Source organism: Cololabis saira, chromosome 15 (assembly GCF_033807715.1).
Source record: "Cololabis saira isolate AMF1-May2022 chromosome 15, fColSai1.1, whole genome shotgun sequence".
Classification (NCBI taxonomy): Eukaryota; Metazoa; Chordata; class Actinopteri; order Beloniformes; family Belonidae; genus Cololabis; species Cololabis saira.
Genome location: NC_084601.1, coordinates 41,973,880 through 41,993,583, shown reverse-complemented (window position 1 = coordinate 41,993,583; position 19,704 = coordinate 41,973,880). Strand labels below are relative to the sequence as shown.

General features: G+C 44.7%; 2 protein-coding genes across 2 annotated transcripts; both read left to right on the top strand.

Moving 5' to 3' along the window:
- The first annotated feature begins 4,483 nt into the window (after positions 1 to 4,483).
- On the top strand, positions 4,484 to 8,962 carry LOC133460950 (uncharacterized). The gene is made up of 4 exons (XM_061741664.1): positions 4,484 to 4,504; positions 6,825 to 6,971; positions 8,075 to 8,290; positions 8,720 to 8,962. Exons 1-4 carry the CDS (start codon positions 4,484 to 4,486, stop codon positions 8,960 to 8,962), a joined length of 627 nt encoding a protein of 208 aa, XP_061597648.1.
- A 5,506-nt stretch (positions 8,963 to 14,468) lies between these two features.
- Positions 14,469 to 17,601, top strand: LOC133460949 (zinc finger protein OZF-like). Its single transcript, XM_061741663.1, has 3 exons — positions 14,469 to 14,540; positions 16,035 to 16,903; positions 16,988 to 17,601. Exons 1-3 carry the CDS (start codon positions 14,469 to 14,471, stop codon positions 17,388 to 17,390), a joined length of 1,344 nt encoding a protein of 447 aa, XP_061597647.1. The 3' UTR covers positions 17,391 to 17,601.
- The last annotated feature ends 2,103 nt before the right edge of the window (positions 17,602 to 19,704 follow it).

Genomic DNA, 19,704 nt, shown 5'->3' with positions numbered 1-19,704 from the left:
AGCCATACAACCAGGGCAACCTCCAGAGGTGATTGCATAATCCCATTCAGACGCACTGCACATTATAGTATTAATGGTATATTTATAGTGTATTAATGGTGTATTTATAGTGTATAGTGTATGCACAGGGGCAGAGCGTACTGTCAGTCGAGGGTAGAACTCTGGAACTCATTACCTGTCGTAGTAAGGGACTGCAACACATTTGCCACATTCAAGAACAGCTTAAAGAAATGGCTATTAAGTAAACAGGACTGTAACCATGACCCTCGGTAAAGATTCATTTGTCACCTTGTCACTTTACTGCATAATAACATCATAGTGTTAATAATGCACTTTGCCACTTTATTTAAACACTGACAATCTGATTGTAAACAAGAGGTGATGCTTCATGCCATCACCTCTTGGTTGGCTATTTTTTTATGTAAATGATTACTCAGCTGACTAGTAATTATCTACCTCTTCTTACTTTTTCCTTTTTTCTTCCCTTTCTCTTCTCCTTCCGGCCCCATCTCCACAATCTGTTTACTCTACAACTGGCATAGAACCTTAAATTCCACAACCGAACAATACATGTGATCTGGTTTTGCTGCAGCCCATTCCATCTTCACTCTCCCCTCCCCTTCCATCCTCCTTGTCTTTCCCCCATTATAGCACTTTAACTTTAAACCCTCAGCACTTTAATCGTAACCAGCACTTTAATTTGCTCTGGCACTTTACCGCCTAAACTTTTAACTGCTAAATGTGAAATGTGTGTAATGTATTCACTATTGTAATATATGTAAATGTCTAAGATCGTGTTAGTAAGATTGATGTGTCAGGTTGTTCTCCTGTTCCTTCTATCTTAAATAGAAGCAAAATAACAAGAACAGAAACTTTTTGCACGCTATATTTGTATTTGTTCTAACTTGTTGTTTAACTTGTCTTTCATTTATATTTTTAGCCGGGGGACTGCCAATGGAAACTAGCTCTGTAGCTAAAATTGGGTGCATTTGCATTTTTAATTCTAAATGTATATGAATGTACACTGTACCTTCCCAAATAAACTGAATTGAATTGAATTTTCAGATAGAAAGTTTGGGCAGGTTAACCTGCATGGGGACCTTTCTCCAGCAGAGAGCAGCAGAATCTGGGCAAAGGAAACGGTGCCAGCGACCTCCGTCGTCACTTGTGTCCAGCTGGTATCAGACCGGGAACAGCGCCACTCGCGGCCACAGCCAGAACTGCAGGTCGCGTACGCGTTCACTGTCTTTTTGAGAACGTGCACGTCCACGCGCCAAATGAACGCAGGATACGCGTGACGACAACGACGCGTACGCGTTCTGAACTGCAAGTAGAACTGAGCCCTAACTGATGACGGTTGGATTCTTCCTGATGTTGGTCCTCAAAGGCCTTCAAGAAAGCAGCTCAGCGTGAAGTCAAGACACTAAACTGTGGTGTTTGTTTCAAGATAACGGAGCCTGGAAGCAGGTTTACCTTCCTCTTCCTCAGCTTGGAGTCGTTGAGCTCCTCCTTGACGGTAATCTCCTGCTTGGGCGGCAGAAGTTCCAGCTCCCTCTCCTTGGCTTCTCTCAGCAGCTGCTCGGCGGTGATCTGCACCTCGGCAGGAGCTTCGTTCTTCACCTGAAACACCACAAACACCCTGAAATATCTCTGCAGGAGCTTTGTTCTTCACCTGAAACACCACAAACACCCTGAAATATCTCTGCAGGAGCTTTGTTCTTCACCTGAAACACCACAAACACCCTGAAATATCTCTGCAGGAGCTTTGTTCTTCACCTGAAACACCACAAACACCCTGAAATATCTCTGCAGGAGCTTTGTTCTTAACCTGAAACACCACAAACACCCTGAAATATCTCTGCAGGAGCTTTGTTCTTAACCTGAAACACCACAAACACCCTGAAATATCTCGGCAGGAGCTTCGTTCTTCACCTGAAACACCACAAACACCCTGAAATATCTCTGCATGAGCTTTGTTCTTCACCTGAAACACCACAAACACCCTGAAATATCTCTGCAGGAGCTTTGTTCTTCACCTGAAACACCACAAACACCCTGAAATATCTCTGCAGGAGCTTTGTCTGTGTCTTTTCAGAATCCAAAGAATTGAAAGGACAATCAGGATCTTGTGTTTCATGCCGTCATCCTGAGTTAAAAAAAAGCAGTAGTGCCAAGTAATGTAGCAAAACCAAAGCTGGAGTTATGATGGGAGACATTCCTTGGTTTGAGGATTTGAAACACTTAGCGCCGCTCCTTTTAAGAGTTCCACCTCCGACCAAACGGGACAGCTAATCACAACAATGTTCATGCTGCTGCTGTAAGACAACGGAAACCTCCAACCTCAGTATGTGTTATATGTCCTTGAATAATGTTTGATGGGTGATGTTTGATAATATCCTTGAATAATGTTTGAGGTTTTTTATCTGTGCTGTATTTATTTGTTCCAAGGGACTGCAGACGCAAATTATCCTAAGGCTAACTCTGGTGCAATGCATCACATGTTTACATTTATGTTTTTAATTGCACATGGTCCCTCTCAAATAAGATTTAAGTAAGTAAGTAAACTCTCTGGTCCTGGTCTGGGTTTAGGGGGTCTTGACTCCAAGTTTACCGACGACTGATATGTTTTCTATGCTGTTGACTGCACATTAGTGCCCCCCCCACCAACTTTGAAACATGTTTTCTCCAGATTTCAGGCAGAAGAACCCGGATGTGATCAAAGTTCTGCTGAAACAAAAACTAACCAAACTAAACTAAACTCTGCCAGAAGTCTGGATTAGGGTCGCCACCCGCCCCGTAAAATACGGAATTGTCCTTTATTTGAGAAAAAAATGTTGCGTCCCGTATTAAACTAATACGGGACGCGATTTGTCCCGTATTTTCATTAACGCCCCGTCTGTCACACACAGATCAACACTAAATTTAACAATAATCAACAAAATAAAACACAGGAAACATTAAGGCCAGCAAAATCTTTGTGGCGGGACAACAGTACCTGCTGCGTCTGTGCCCAGATCTTTATATTATTATTATTATTATTATTATTATTATTATTATTATTAATGTGTGTGCCAGACAGCGGGGAGGACTCGGGCTTCACCTCCAGGTCGGGGTTGGGAATTGGGAATTAAAAGTTGCGTTCCGTATTGAACCAATACGGACATTTATTATGCTCTTATTTATTGATGTCATAATCTACAGATGAAGGTTGGAACATTTGAATATATTGCAAAACGTCATTCGTAGTAAATTTAACTAAAGGTGAAACAAATATATTATTTCCCACTACATTCAAAGTGAGATAATTCAAGCCTTTATTTGTTATAATTTTGGTGATTATGGCTCACAGTTTATGAAAACCCTAAATAAAAAATAAATTAGAGAATATTTTATGAAATCAATAGACAACTCCATAATCAAAATTATAACAAATAAAGGTTTAACATATCTTGCTTTGCATGTAATAGGACTAGGAAATATATTAGTTTCACCTTTTAAGTTGAATTATTGAAATAAATTAACTTTTACACCATATTCTAGTTGAATTATTGAAATAAATTAACTTTTACACCATACTGTAGTTGAATTATTGAAATAAATTAACTTTTACACCATATTCTAGTTCAATTATTGAAATAAATTAACTTTTACACCATATTCTAGTTGAATTACTAAAATAAATTAACTTTTACACCATATTCTAGTTGAATTATTGAAATAAATTAACTTTTACACCATATTCTAGTTGAATTATTGAAATAAATTAACTTTTACACCATATTCTAGTTGATATTATTGAAATAAATTAACTTTTACACCATATTCTTCACCTGTATATTCTACATCTGGGCTGATGTGGACATACATACATACATACATACATACATACATACATACATACATACATACATACATACATACATACATACATACATACATACATACATACATACATACATACATACATACATACATACATACATACATACATACATACATACATACATACATAGGAGGATATTTCAGTTACTATATGGTTTTTCTGTCTCTACAGTCATGAAAGTTCAACGCTATTAAAGCACTTTAAACTTTAAATCAAAGCATTTTGTTTTTTCATATAAAATAAACACATTTTTATGCAGTTTAGAAGTTTTGGGGCTTTTTTTTTTGCTCCTGCGCTGCTGAAATCAGGGCGTCCCTTATTTCTATTTGTGAAAGGTGGAAACCCTAGTGTGGATTAAACTAATTAAACTGAATTAATCCATCAATAAGAACTGATTCCACTAATTCATATGAATGTGAGCCCGACACCAGCCCCAGTTTGACACAGAAACAGTTTAAAACGCTAAGACTTCATGACTAAAACCCGTGCCCTGTCCAAACCCTGCTTAGCTTAGCTTAGCTTAGCTTAGCTTCCCTAAGCTCCGGGTTTCGTACCTTCGCCACCTCGGGGATCCGCTGCTTCCCTGCCGCGGTGGACGCCATGATCCTCGGTGTGTCGGGGGTTCGAGCCCCGGAATATCAAACCTGAGCGGGTCAAACAGCAGCTTTTAACGATACATGGTGGTCTTTATGTCTATATCTTTATATATTTATATCTATGTATCGCAGCAGCTCCACGGGGCGTCCTAGTTTATATGTCTATGGTTTGTAGAGCAACATTTGCTAATAAAGTTTTTTAAATAAAGGCTCCATAACCCGGAAGTGCTGCCGCCATGATTTCCAACGGAGTCCTATGGAAGCGTCGCCTCTGTTTTATCCACTGCTCTGGTTCAGACCAGAGAAACTCCCGTTACATTGAAGATTGGAACATTTTGGAAGAATGGAGAAGGAGAAAGACCAGGACCAGGACTCCGGAGAAGAAGAAGAGGTGAGGCCGCATAAAAATGTGTTTATTTTATATGAAAAAACTAAATGCTTTGATTTAAAGTTTAAAGTGCTTTAATAGCGTTGAACTTTCATGACTGTATAGACAGAAAAACCATATAGTAACTGAAATATCCTTGTATGTATGTATGTATGTATGTATGTATGTATGTATGTATGTATGTATGTATGTATGTATGTATGTATGTATGTATGTATGTATGTATGTATGTATGTATGTATGTATGTATGTATGTATGTATGTATGTATGTATGTATGTATGTATGTCCACATCAGCCCAGATGTAGAATATACAGGTGAAGAATATGGTGTAAAAGTTAATTTATTTCAATAATTCAACTAGAATATGGTGTAAAAGTTAATTTATTTCAATAATTCAACTAGAATATGGTGTAAAAGTTAATTTATTTCAATAATTCAACTAGAATATGGTGTAAAAGTTAATTTATTTCAATAATTCAACTAGAATATGGTGTAAAAGTTAATTTATTTCAAAAATTCAACTAGAATATGGTGTAAAAGTTAATTTATTTCAATAATTCAACTAGAATATGGTGTAAAAGTTAATTTATTTCAATAATTCAACTTAAAAGGTGAAACTAATATATTACCTAGTTATTATAGTAATTACATGCAAAGCAAGATATGTTAAACCTTTATTTGTTATAATTTTGATGATGGAATTGTCTATTGATTTCATAAAATATTCTCTAATTTATTTTTTATTTGGGGTTTTCATAAACTGTGAGCCATAATCACCAAAATCATAACAAATAAAGGCTTGAAATATCTCACTTTGAATGTAGTGTGAAATAATATATTTGTTTCACCTTTAGTTAAATTTACTACGAATGACGTTTTTCAATATATTCAAATGTTCCGACCTTCATCTGTATATTATGACATCAATAAATAAGAGCATAATAAATGTCCGTATTGGTTCAATACGGAACGAAACTTTTAATTCCCGACCCCGACCTGGAGGTGAAGCCCGAGTCCTCCCCGCTGTCTGGCACACACGTATATACAATAATAATAATAATAATAATAATAATAATAATAATATATAAAGATATGGCACAGACGCAGCAGGTCCTGTTGTCCCGCCACAAAGATTTTGCTGGCCTTAATGTTTCCTGTGTTTTATTTTGTTGATTATTGTTAAATTTAGTGTTGATGTGTGTGTGACAGACGGGGCATTAATGAAAATACGGGACAAATCGCGTCCCGTATTAGTTCAATACGGGACGCAACATTTTTTTCTCTAATAAAGGACAATTCCGTATTTTCCGGGGCGGGTGGCGACCCTAATCCAGACTTCTGGCAGAGTTTAGTTTAGTTTGGTTAGTTTTTGTTTCAGCAGAACTTTGATCACATCCGGGTTCTTCTGCCTGAAATCTGGAGAAAACATGTTTCAAAGTTGGTGGGGGGGGCACTAATGTGCAGTCAACAGCATAGAAAACATATCAGTCGTCGGTAAACTTGGAGTCAAGACCCCCTAAACCCAGACCAGGACCAGAGAGTTTACTTACTTACTTAAATCTTATTTGAGAGGGACCATGTGCAATTAAAAACATACATGTAAACATGTGATGCATTGCACCAGAGTTAGCCTTAGGATCATTTGCGTCTGCAGTTTCTTGGAACAAATAAATACAGCACAGATAAAAAACCTCAAACATTATTCAAGGATATTATCAAACATCACCCATCAAACATTATTCAAGGAAACACAAAATCCTGATTGTCCTTTCAATTCTTTGGATTCTGAAAAGACACAGGGAGCATAAAAGTGGGTGGAGAAAGATTTCAGGGTGTTTGTGGTGTTTCAGGTGAAGAACAAAGCTCCTGCAGAGATATTTCAGGGTGTTTGTGGTGTTTCAGGTGAAGAACAAAGCTCCTGCAGAGATATTTCAGGGTGTTTGTGGTGTTTCAGGTGAAGAAGGAAGCTCCTGCCGAGGTGCAGATCACCGCCGAGCAGCTGCTGAGAGAAGCCAAGGAGAGGGAGCTGGAACTTCTGCCGCCCAAGCAGGAGATTACCGACAAGGAGGAGCTCAACGACTCCAAGCTGAGGAAGAGGAAGGTAAACCTGCTTCCAGGCTCCGTTATCTTGAAACAAACACCACAGTTTAGTGTCTTGACTTCACGCTGAGCTGCTTTCTTGAAGGCCTTTGAGGACCAACATCAGGAAGAATCCAACCGTCATCAGTTAGGGCTCAGTTCTACTTGCAGTTCAGAACGCGTACGCGTCGTTGTCGTCACGCGTATCCTGCGTTCATTTGGCGCGTGGACGTGCACGTTCTCAAAAAGACAGTGAACGCGTCCGCGACCTGCAGTTCTGGCTGTGGCCGCGAGTGGCGCTGTTCCCGGTCTGATACCAGCTGGACACAAGTGACGACGGAGGTCGCTGGCGCCGTTTCCTTTGCCCAGATTCTGCTGCTCTCTGCTGGAGAAAGGTCCCCATGCAGGTTAACTTGCCCAAACTTTCTATCTGAAAACATATTCTCATCTTGATGTTTCCTGCTAATTCATACACAATCTTCACTTTCATCCTTAACTTAGTTTTACACCAGAATATGTTTTTTTTTTTATTGAAACATACAAACAAACAAGGCACATATCAGAAATTACAAACTTTTGCCTTGGGTTGAGCGACATCAGTATTACAAAATATACACTGAGAATCTAATTACCATCCATCCATCCATCCATCCATCCATCCATCCATCCATCCATCCATCCATCCATCCATCCATCCATCCATCCATCCATCCATCCATCCTCTTCCGCTTATCCGTTCCCGGGTCGCGGGGGCAGCAGCCTCAACAGAGACTTCCTTCACCCCAGACACTTCCTCCAGCTCTTCCGAGGGGAGTCCGAGGCGTTCCCAGGCCAGCCCAGCGTGTCCTGGGTCTTCCCCGGGGTCTCATCCCGGAGGGACATGCCTGGAACACCTCCCTAGGGAGGAGGGACATGCCTGGAACACCTCCCTAGGGAGGCGTCCAGGAGGATCCGGTACAGATGCCCAAGCCACCTCAGCTGACTCCTCTCAATGTGAAGGAGCAGCGGCTCGACTCGACCTATCCTGGTTTGGTCACGCCCACCTGGCATCACGCCAGCAGCACCTGAATGCAACACGGCTGCGGTTGCACGTGTTGCTGCGGTCGCACGTGTTGCTGCGGTAAGAGGATGGACGCCGGCGGCAGCGGCACGGGGCCCGGTGGTTGGAAACAACGCTTTATTAACGATTTATGGACATATTTTAAATATAACCAAGCAGAAAGAAAGACTGAATGTATCGTGGAGGGAGACAGCAATAAATGTGGCCACAAACTCAGGGGAAAGAACACCACCAACCTCAAGCGGCACCTGAAGACTCGCCACACGGATATTTTTTCGAAGGTAAGTTAGACCAAGTCCTGTTAACATTTCATATACATACAGTGTTACTCCACAGTCGACTTGTTATCAATTTCATATTATCAATTGCTGACTTCAGTCTAAAATTATCTTGGTTGCGCGGCTAACCCAGACTTAAGTTAATTTAGTTGTGCTGAAATCAATTTAGTAGCTTGTGTGTGTTACTGGTAGCCGAGTGGCTGATTTGACCACGCGAGTACGAATGACAGCTAGCTTAACCGCAGTCTGTGTAGTACATGACGGGGTTCTGGTCGGGCTGCAAGTGTAATAACTTATATTATACTTATTATTGTTCGTAATATGTATGAACATTGTGTGTTTATATACCTACATTTGTAGACCTCTATAGGAGGTGCACTTTGTATACAGAGAGAGTAAATTTATCCCCCTCTTTGTTTTTTCCTCATCCAGATCCTGGAGACCAGAACTCCTAAAGAGAAACCTGGTGTTCCTAAGAGCGACAGGGCACAGTCATCTATCCTAGCAGCCTTCGCCGCACAATCCAAACATAAGCCAGACTCGCTGGAACAACGTGCCAAAGAACAGGCGATCGCTCTTTGGATTGGACGTACTGGTCTCCCTGCTTGCACAGTTGAGGATGAAGATTTCATCCTCATGATGGAGACCTTTGATAAGAGGCTGACCATACCCTGACAGTCATAACTGATAACGGAAGCAACGTGATTGCAGCATTCAAAGCTAATGAACCGGATGACCCCACCAGCTCCGAGGATGAATCCATCGACACCAGTGAAACTGAAGACTCTGAGGTGATAATTATTTTAGTTCAGCTGTTAATTTACATTTTCAGTCTGTCAGTCCTATCAATGTACTATAACCTATGTTAGGTTATAGTAACTTTCAGTAATTATTTATTTTGCATGGTGTTTAAAATTAATTGTCTTTTTTTTCTATCTGTGTTTTTGTCTTATCTGTCTAGGTTTGGAGCCGTAGATAGGACCCCCTGTGTTGTTCACACACTGCAACTTGTGGTGAATATGATCCAGAAAGATTTGAGTGTCAACCAACTGCTGAGCATAGTTAGAGTGCTTGTCAAGCTCTTCCGCAAGTCATCGGTGGCAACTGAGCGACAGCTGCAGCTGTGTCATCTAACTGTGGTCAAAGACTGCCCTACTAGATGGTCCAGCACATATCTGATGATGTCACGGCTTCTCCAAATCAAGGACTCAGTAGTTCAGGTCGGGATGGGATGAGCTGGGACTATCTACTACCAAGTGAGTGGCAGAGGCTGACTGCTCTAAGAGATTTACTCCTCCCCTTCGCTGAGCACACCCAGATGCTCCAGAGCGACACACAGTCCCTATCCCTTGTGGTGCCTGCCCTTCTGGACCTGCAGGGTCACCTGTCTGAGTTCCCCCATGCCCAGGGTTCTAGCTTCAAGGACTTAGCTTCCCTGGCAGAGAAGATGAAGGCAAACATGGACAAGCGGTTCAGCTGCTTTCTAGATCACACTGACTCTAAGTTTTCACCCCTCGCTGCTGCATGCTTCCTCGACCCAACAGTTGCACCTGAAGTACTCCTTGAAAACGATGACGAGCAATTTGAGGCGCTTCTGGGAAAAGCAGAAGATTACATTGCTCAATCGCTGCCACCAGTAGTACGGGAGGAGGAGGCTGAAGATGAGGAGCCAGAGGAGGAGGAGGAAGAAGAAGAAGAGTCCAAAGAGAGACCACAGACTAGAAAGCGGCCCAGATTCAAATTCTTGTAAAAAAAAAACCAGACCATCCAGGTCTAGCCTTCCAAAGTCGTGTGTCAAGGAGGAAATGAGGAAATTCAAGGAGCAGCTGTCATAGCCCATAAACCAAGAGACTGCCTTTGAATTTTGGGCTGCACAGGGAGATTCTGTTTATCCAATCCTAAAATCTATCGCCTTGGATCATCTGGCCATGCCAGCATCTCAAGCATTTGCTGAGAGAGTGTTAAGCATTACAGGTGACCTCAGTCGTGGCCGCCGGAATAGAGCAAGAGTAATTTTAGAGCTAAGCGCTTTCCCCAAACTTTATCGAGGTCGGTAGGCTAATTTTGCTGTTACTGGGATATTTGTTTTTGTTGTTAGACTGCACAAGGGGTAGTAAGACCCCCTCTCTAATTCATGTAGTTAAACATTTTTTGCGATTTTTATTATTTTATTACTTTATTTTAGAATGTTTGAACAAGTTAAACATGCACTGGGGTTGTATGGTTATTTTTTTTACAACATTTTGTTTTGCAACTTAATTGCACTGGCAGACAAGGTCAAGTTGAGTGCATGTTACTCATCCATTTTTGGGCATGTCTTTGCACAATTTTAATAAATAAATAAATACAATTGCCAAAGTATGTTTTTGTTCTTGACCCTTTTAATCCTTATTGTAGATCAGAAAGTATTTGCTGTTCGGTGGAAAACTTGTATGTCTAAAACCATTCCTTTTAATTATTGTAAATATTAGAGATGCACCGATCGATCGGCCCCTGATCATGATCGGGCCGATAATCGGTTTTGATCGGAGATCGGAAAATAATATTTCAGAGCGGCCGATCTGATGACGTTTACAACAACAAACCGCCACCCGCGCGGGCATTCCCGCATCTCAGACCGAGCAGTCCTGAGGAGGCGTCGGCCTCGCTGGTGTGGGAGTTTTACAATGTCTGAAAAGGACAACAAATTTGCAGTTTGCAAGGTGTGTCCAAAGGACGAGTAGGAATGTTACAAAAGAATTTCAACACAACGAAGCTGATAAGACATTTGAAAGTTCTTCGCTGAGGCGGGAGCTGAGGAGGACCAAGGCGAGGAAGGCTGCTGGTCCTGATGGCATCTCCTCCAGGCTGCTGAGGGACTGTGCAGACCAGCTCTATGCTGTGCTCCTGCACATCTTCAACCTGAGCCTCAGTCTGGAGAGAGTTCCACTCCTGTGGAAGACCTTCTGTGTGGTTCCGGTTCCAAAGACCAAACAACCAAGGGAGCCCAACCACTTCAGACCAGTAGCCTTAACCTCCCACCTGATGAAGACCATGGAGAGGATTCTACTCGGCCACCTGAGACAGCAGGTGGTTGATGTGATGGACCCCCTGCAGTTCGCGTACCGGCCTGGCATCGGTGTGGATGATGCTGTCATCTACCTGATGCACAGGTCACTCGCGCATCTGGAGAGCGCCGGCAGCACTGTGAGAGTCATGTTCTTTGACTTCTCCAGTGCTTTTAACACCATCCAGCCATCGCTGCTCAGGGGGAAGCTGGAGGAAGCAGGAGTGGACTGTCACCTGGCTGCATGGACCATCGACTACCTCACCAACAGGCCACAGTACGTGAGGCTCTGCAACTGTGTGTCGTCTGTGGTGGTCTGCAGCACGGGGGCCCCGCAGGGTACAGTGCTCGCTCCATTCCTCTTCACACTATACACCTCAGATTTCCACCACAACACGGACTCCTGTCATCTCCAGAAGTTCTCCGATGACTCCGCCATCGTGGGACGCGTGTCCAGGGGAGACAATCTGGAGTACAGGGGGGTCATCGCTGACTTCGTCTCATGATGCGAACGGAATCATCTGCAAATCAACACCAGCAAGACGAAGGAGGTGGTGATCGACTTCGGCAGGAACCCTCTTTAAAAGTGCAATAACCACCTCACGTATTTTTTTAAAATATTTTGTAAATATTATTATATTATAGTTTATTTGGTGTTTACTACTGTAGCACGGTGAGTGCCACGGGGGCCCGACCGACAGGATGGAGAGACACGGAGTTTAGTGCAGACCCTTTTTATTCTCACCCAAATCACCCAGAACACAGATCACCAGCAGCTTCCCAGTCCCAGTCTGACCAACAGTCTCAGCAGCAGCTTTTCCTCTTATGAGGCTGGCAGGGTGGAAAGGCTGACGAGCCACACCTGTGTCCCGTCAGCCTGAGTGGCTGCAGCTCCTCCACTCTGCCACAACTACTTTTTTTTTTTCTCTTTTACATAGTCCTTTTTCTACTTTTTATATTGCTCTTTTTTATTATTTAACTATTTATGGTTATTTCTATTTTAAATCTTTTGTATAAAGCGTGTGTGTGTTTTGGCTGCTGCACGACTGAATTTCTCCTCTGGGAGATCAATAAAGTCTACTATTCTATTCACATGGAGTATATTGAGTTTTCAAAGTTGGCTGCTGCTTAGGCAGAGAGAAAAAAAGGAGCGCGCAGCAACGGCACTAACTCAGCTATAACACCTGTAACAGAGACTTATAAACGACAGGAAGAAAAATAAAGAACTACATCATAAGAAAATGAATTCATATGATTTGCTCATCAGCCACTTTCAATTGTAGAAGAGATCGGGTTTAAACACGTTTGCAGCTTAGATCCGTGGTGCGCGCTGTGCACGCTGCCGTGTCGTAAATATTTCACTGATGAAATCCTGTCGGAGTTTTACCAGACTATTTACAGTCCTAAGCCTCATGTAGGACGACAGTCGTGTCAGTCGCTTCAACCGTGACATGTGGAGTTCTAGTGTGAAGAGTTTTGCTTCACTCACAAGAGTTTCCTCACACGCGGTGGATGCTACCACTAAAGCTTTCACAAAGCTTAATAATTCATAATTCATTTTTATTTTAAGATTGAATTCCTCTTTCCACAGGGAAACTAAGGTTTATAGTTTGCAACTTGTATCAACTTTTAGAGAGTGGCATGTCTGCTGTTGTCTGTGTTGGTGCACATGTTGTACATAATTAGTACCACAGGAAAGCTGAAGCTACTAATATAAGCCGAGTTTACACCTAATCTCCAAATTTTTATATCTAATAATACAATGTCAATGTCATGTACATGAGAAAACAATATTGACAAATTTATGGATTTCACGCTGTGATCAGTGATCGGCAAAATCGGGATCGGCCGATACTGATGTTTTCGAGATCGGTGATTGGTGATCGTCCCTCATAATCCTGATCGGTGCATCTCTAGTAAATATTGGAGAAAATACTTTTTATCTTTTCTTTTTTTTAACTAAAGCTGATTAAAACTGGACTAAAACCTTTTTTGAGATTCCGTCGACTAAAACTAGACTAAAACTATCACATATAGAAATGACTAAAATGTGACTAAAACTAATAAGCATTTTCGTCCAAAAGACTAAGACTAAGACCTGCTGGGGAAGGTGGCTCAGTTGGTAGAGCGTTCGCCCATGAACCTGAAGGTCAGTGGTTCGAACCCTAGTTCCGCTGTGTCCACCAAAGTGTCCTTGGGCAAGACACTGAATCCCCCGGTTGCTCCCGGTTGTCAGGCCAGCGCCGTTGTCTATGGCAGCTCTGCCGACGACCGGTGTGTGAATGTGTGCGTGTGTGGGTGAATGTTTGCAGTGTAAAGCGCTTTGGGGCTGTACGAATACAGCTGGAAAGCGCTATATAAGTGTAAGCCATTTACCATAAATCTAAAATGGCTGCCAAAAACACTGATCCGTATCAATTTGTCTCTTATTGGAAAATGTCACCGTCTTGCTATTGCCGTTGGTCTTAAAACTCCGCCCCCTCAGCGGTTCTGCTGTGTGGCAGGGTGGAGGAGGTGCAGCCACTCAGGCTGACGGGACACAGGTGTGGCTCGTCAGCCTCTCCACCATGCCAGCCTTATAAGAAGAGAAGCTGCTGCTGAGACTGGTGGTCAGACTGAAGTTGAAGCTGCTGAGTGAAGCTGTGCTTGTGCACGTGTGTCCTGGGTGTTTGGCAATAAAGGGTTCTGCACAAAACTCCGTGTCCTCCTCTATCCTGTCGGTCGGGCCCCCGTAGCACTCGCCGTGCTACACTGGCGCCCAACGTGGGGCCCGACGGGATGGAGAAGGGAGGCACGGAGCGGGCCCTGGACGCGCTCGCCCAGGCCATGGCGGACCTGACCGCCCTGCTCCAGGACCAGGGCGAGCATCAGCTCACTGTGCTGGGGGCGCTGATGCCCGCGGACCGACCCACCCCTGCGCCCCGCTTGAGGTTCGCCGCAGCAGCGTGGGAGGGGCTGGCGGCGCCGCAGCTGAGAGGCCGGGAGGCAGAAGCTGCGGGCCGCCAAGCGACGGCTCCCGAGACGGCGGGGCCGACGGAGCGACCCATCCCGGCTCCACGCCTGAGATTTGCCGTGGCAGTGCTGGCGGCGCTGCAGCCGACCGGCCGTGAGGCAGTCGCTGCAGGCCGCCAGGCAATGGCTCCTGGGATGGAGGCGGAGTCGGCGGCGAAGTCGGCTGCGATGACGGAGGCGGAGTCGGCTGCAGAGGTGGAGGCGGACCAGCAGGGCGGCGTGACGGAGGAGGCGGTCCTGGACACACTAGCTCCAGACCAGGGCTGCACCGTGGAGGAGGCGGTCCTGGAGGCGGACCAGCGGCCGGCGCGGGTCCGTGTCACGGAGGAGGAGGCGGTCCTGGACGCACCGTCTGACCCGAGGCCACCATGGGCCCGGTACCCAGAGCGGCGTTCTCGGCCGTCGGCCCGTCGCCGAGGATGGCCGCCCGACCGTTCCCGCTGGTCGGCCTGTCGCCGAGGACGGCCGCCCGACCGTTCCCGCTGGTCGGCCGGACGCCGAGGGCGGCCTCCCGACGGCTCCCGGCAGCCGTCCGGGCCAGGAAGGCCCGGGGCGCAGTCGGCGGTTCTGGGCTTCTTCTCCCGCTCCGAGGGGGCGGGGGGGGAGTAGACTCGGCCGGACGGACCCCGGCGCGAGTTTGCTGTTGGGGGTGTGTGGCAGGGTGGAGGAGCTGCAGCCACTCAGGCTGACGGGACACAGGTGTGGCTCGTCAGCCTCTCCACCCTGCCAGCCTTATAAGAGGAGAAGCTGCTGCTGAGACTGGTGGTCAGACTGAAGCTGAAGCTGCTGAGAGACACAAAACAAGCGCACCTACTTACACGTGCGTTTGACTCAGTTGTGATTTCCCCCTTTTTGCATGAAAGTTTAAAATGAGCATATATTAATGAAGTATGAACAAGAATGTTTTAATGTAGACGTATAGAATCATCATACTGGTGTGATTGTATGCATCAAAGTGTTAATTCAAGGCAAAATATCGAGATATATATTGTGTATCGTGACATGGCCTAAAAATATTGAGATATTAATAAAAGGCCATATCGCCCTGTCCTACCGCTAAGTATAGTAGTTACTTAATCCAAAAACCTCAAAATTACTATTGAAACTCTACAGGTTAATGTCCAAAATAGATAGTCTCTCTTCCGATTTCCAAATGGGCGGCTGACCTCTCTTAACAGTAATCAAATCTTTTGGTCTTGTTTAAATAATTTCACTATGACCAAGAAGATTATCTTCATTTCATCAACTCGAAATGTTGAATCACTTTTCTAAGCCCAACGGCACAACGCAGCTCAAACAGCAGGTGTATCCGCCCCTTTAATCTGATTGGTTTAAGAGTAAATCGTTCCCCACGTGGGGTGCGCTCTTATGATTGGCTGAAACAAAGGAAGATATCTGATTGGTTTCAGATCCTTCCGTGTTAAAAAAAACGCATTTGTGAATCGAGTCACGTCAGGGGAGTCTCAAAAGTCACATGCAAATCCAGCGCAGCTCACAGACAAAAAAACGTTTTTAAATCAGGTTATATTTGTGTGTGTGCATCAAAAATACACTTGTATATCTTATCCTACACACGTGTGAATTTTGTCCTTTGCATTTGTGAATAATGACACTGTTCTAGCTCCATACTTGAAACTGAAAAGGCTTTTGATAATGCAGCCAAAAAGTAAGTCATCTTCTCTGTTACAGAATCATAAAGGAAGACCCAAAAGACACTGCTGTGATGATGGCGAGCAAGTCTTCACCACTTCATCAAACCTGAAGATCCATGAGAAAACTCACACTGGTGATAAACCATACAGCTGTGATCAGTGTGGTGCGGCTTTTACCCGACAGTATCATCTAAAGAATCACCACCGTATTCACACTGGAGACAAGCCTTACAGGTGTGATCAGTGTGGAGTGGCTTTTGTCCAGAAAAATCACCTAACGACTCACCAACGTATTCACACTGGAGACAAGCCTTATAGATGCGATCAGTGTGAGGCGACCTTTGCCCATCAAAGTGCTCTAACGAAACACCGACGGATTCACACTGGAGACGAGCCTTACAGGTGTGATCAGTGTGAGGCGGCTTTTGCCCAGCAAAGTAATTTGACGAGACACCAACGTATTCACACTGGAGACAAGCCTTACAGGTGTGATCAGTGTGAGGCGGCTTTTGCCCAGCAAGGTCATTTGACGAGACACCAACGTATTCACACTCGAGACAAGCCTTACAGATGCCATCAGTGTGGAAAGGCTTTTGCCCAGCAAGGTCATTTGACGAGACACCAACGTATTCACACTGGAGACAAGCCTTACAACTGCGATCAGTGTGGAAAGGCTTTTGCCCAGCAAGGTGATCTAACGAAACACCGACGGATTCACACTGGAGACAAGCCTTACAGATGCAATCAGTGTGGAAAAGCTTTTGCCCAGCAAGGTGATCTAACGAAACACCGACGGATTCACACTGGAGACAAGCCTTACAGATGCGATCATTGTGGAAAGGCTTTTACCGAGCAATGTCATCTGACGAGACATCAACGTATTCACACTGGAGACAAGCCCTACAGGTGTCATCAGTGTGGAGCGGCTTTTGCCGAGCAAGGTACTCTAACGAGACATCAACGTATTCACACTGGAAACAAGCCTTACAGGTGTGATCAGTGTGGAGCGGCTTTTGCCGAGCAAGGTACTCTAACGACTCACCAACGTATTCACACTGGAAACAAGCCTTACAGCTGTGATCAGTGTGGTGCGGCTTTTGCCCGACAATATCATCTAAAGACTCACTCACGTATTCACACTGGAGACAAGCCTTACAGGTGTGATCAGTGTGGTGCGGCTTTTACCCGACAATATACTCTAAAGAATCACCAACGTATTCACACTGGAGACGAGCCTTACAGATGTGATCAGTGTGGAGCGGCTTTTGCCCAACAAGGTTCTCTAAAGAGACATCAACGTATTCCTCATCTGGACCAGGAGAGAGAGAGAGCAGCTCTTTATCAGGATCCCCTGCTGAGCGTAACTACCCTTTGTTTCATCAAGAAACACTGACTGGCCGGATCAAACCACTTTTTCTTCATTTACAAAGATTCACGTAAGAGGCTGTTCTGTGTCTGGGCAGAGAAACTTAGTAACACATTTTAAAAGTTAGTTTTACGTTGTGAGCCGGACTGGTGATCCCGTCACAACTGCGCTCATTAGTTGAGTGTGTTTGTTTATCTTATTGTTTTCTCCCCTCATTCTGCTCCTACTACCACCCCCACCCCCCTTTCACGTAATCTGAAGTTTTGTGTTCATGTTTAGTTAGTTGTTGTTTTTGGGTAGTTTAGCCATCAGAATTTATCCGAAGTGTTGTTTTACCATCTTCTTGACACTTGTAAATAAATTCTTATTAATTTGAATGAGAGAAGTTGTTTGTGCTTATTTTACGCATATTTGTCACAATTACTGGTTGCAATGGCCTGTGTTCGGACTCCCTCCTCCTTTACTATTATTCTGAAGAATAATCTACATTGAGACTGATTTTTGCTGTTTAGTTATCATTTTACTGATTACATCAGGTGGTGCCCTGTTTTGATTAAGTAATTTTGATAATTCAATTTGATAAATTATCTCCTTTATTAATTATTATTGCCACGGCTGCCCCAAGAAGCACGCCTCCTCCATAGCTATTCAATAGCTGTTGGCAGGTTTATGCAGCAGGCGGCTTGGCGTGGTAAACCAGAATAAAGATATACACCGCAAAAACGGGAATAACAGAGCTTCACTCAGTCTTTCGTTTCACTCGATCCAACAACTGCAATCAGCTGTGGATGCGCAGCCATTTATTGACACACCCACAAATCACAGCACCTGTCTGGTCAATCAGATCAACCAATTAACAAGTGACACACAGCTTGAGTTCAAACAAACACAAATAATTGAGAGCACTCTCATTCTCAACACCCCCACTTGCTCTCACATTATTAAAAAAAAAACTTAATTAACTCCAAACATAAATTCATCAAACTGTTTCAACTTAAATTTTGTTGCAGGTTTGGTAAATAGGTCTGCAACCATTTCATTGGTCTGACAATACGTCAAGATCATCTTCCCATCGTTTACAGTGGATCGAATGAAGTGGTACTTGATATCCACATGTTTACACCTCTGTCTGCTGACAGGATTTTTAGCTAAACAAACCGTGCCTTGGTTGTCCTCGTATACCTTAGGTATTGCATATGGATGCTTATCAATCCCCTCTAGGAAATGAGTAAGGTATAGGCACTCTTGGATAGTAGCAGCGAGTGCTATATACTCTGACTCACAAGTGGACAGTGCTACCGTTGGCTGCTTTTTGGTCTTCCATGACACTAAAGCGCCATCTTTGGTTAAGCTTACACAGTACCGTATTTTCACGACCATAAGGCGCACTGTGTGAAAAGGCGCACCCTCCGTTTTGTGTGTAATTTTTGGTTTTAAAACATACATACGGCGCACCGACCCAAAAGGCGCAGTCACAGACACGGAGACGCGGAGCTGCACACAGGCGCGCCGAAAACACACTCACGCTGCAGAACAGACCCACAAGCACACAGGTGTGCTTATTTAAAAATAGGACAGGAGCAAAACTTAGTTTGATTGTAATTTATTTCAGTTTTTACATTAATCAAACCCTTCAAAGTCCTCATCCTCTGTTTCTGCATTAAAGAGCTCCGCTAGTTCAGCTGCGCCAGTCCGAATTTCCAGACATGTCTCAGCCACTTGATCATCATCTCTTCATCCAGCTACCCCTTTTCATTCGCCCTTATAATGACTGCGGCTGGAAACGTCTTTCCTCGGTGTCAGTCACTTTCTGCACAACAGTAAATAAACTTTTCATACCCCGTTGTGCGGATCCTCCACCACGCAGAGCCCGTCTCTCCCCGGCGCAGAGCCCGTCTCTCCCCGGCGCAGAGCCCGTCTCTTCCCGGCGCAGATCCAGTCTTTCCCCGGCGCAGACCCAGTCTTTCCCCCGGCGCAGACCCAGTCTTTCCCCCGGCGCAGACCCAGTCTTTCCCCCGGCGCAGACCCAGTCTTTCCCCCGGCGCAGACCCAGTCTTTCCCCCGGCGCAGACCCAGTCTTTCCCCCGGCGCAGACCCAGTCTTTCCCCCGGCGCAGACCCAGTCTTTCCCCCGGCGCAGACCCAGTCTTTCCCCCGGCGCAGACCCAGTCTTTCCCCCGGCGCAGACCCAGTCTTTCCCCCGGCGCAGACCCAGTCTTTCCCCCGGCGCAGACCCAGTCTTTCCCCCGGCGCAGACCCAGTCTTTCCCCCGGCGCAGACCCAGTCTTTCCCCCGGCGCAGACCCATTCTTTCCCTGGCGCAGATCCAGTCTTTCCCCGGCG

Coding starts and splice junctions, on each gene's coding strand:
- LOC133460950 (XM_061741664.1), top strand. CDS start 4,484: ATGATCCTCGGTGTGTCGGGG. Junction 4,505..6,824: donor TGATCCTCGGTGTGTCGGGG/GTTCGAGCCCCG, acceptor GTGGTGTTTCAG/GTGAAGAAGGAAGCTCCTGC. Junction 6,972..8,074: donor CCAAGCTGAGGAAGAGGAAG/GTAAACCTGCTT, acceptor TGCTGCGGTAAG/AGGATGGACGCCGGCGGCAG.
- LOC133460949 (XM_061741663.1), top strand. CDS start 14,469: ATGGCTCCTGGGATGGAGGCGGAGTCGGCGGCGAAGTCGGCTGCGATG. Junction 14,541..16,034: donor AGGCGGAGTCGGCTGCAGAG/GTGGAGGCGGAC, acceptor TCTCTGTTACAG/AATCATAAAGGAAGACCCAA. Junction 16,904..16,987: donor ACTGGAGACAAGCCCTACAG/GTGTCATCAGTG, acceptor CAAGCCTTACAG/GTGTGATCAGTGTGGAGCGG.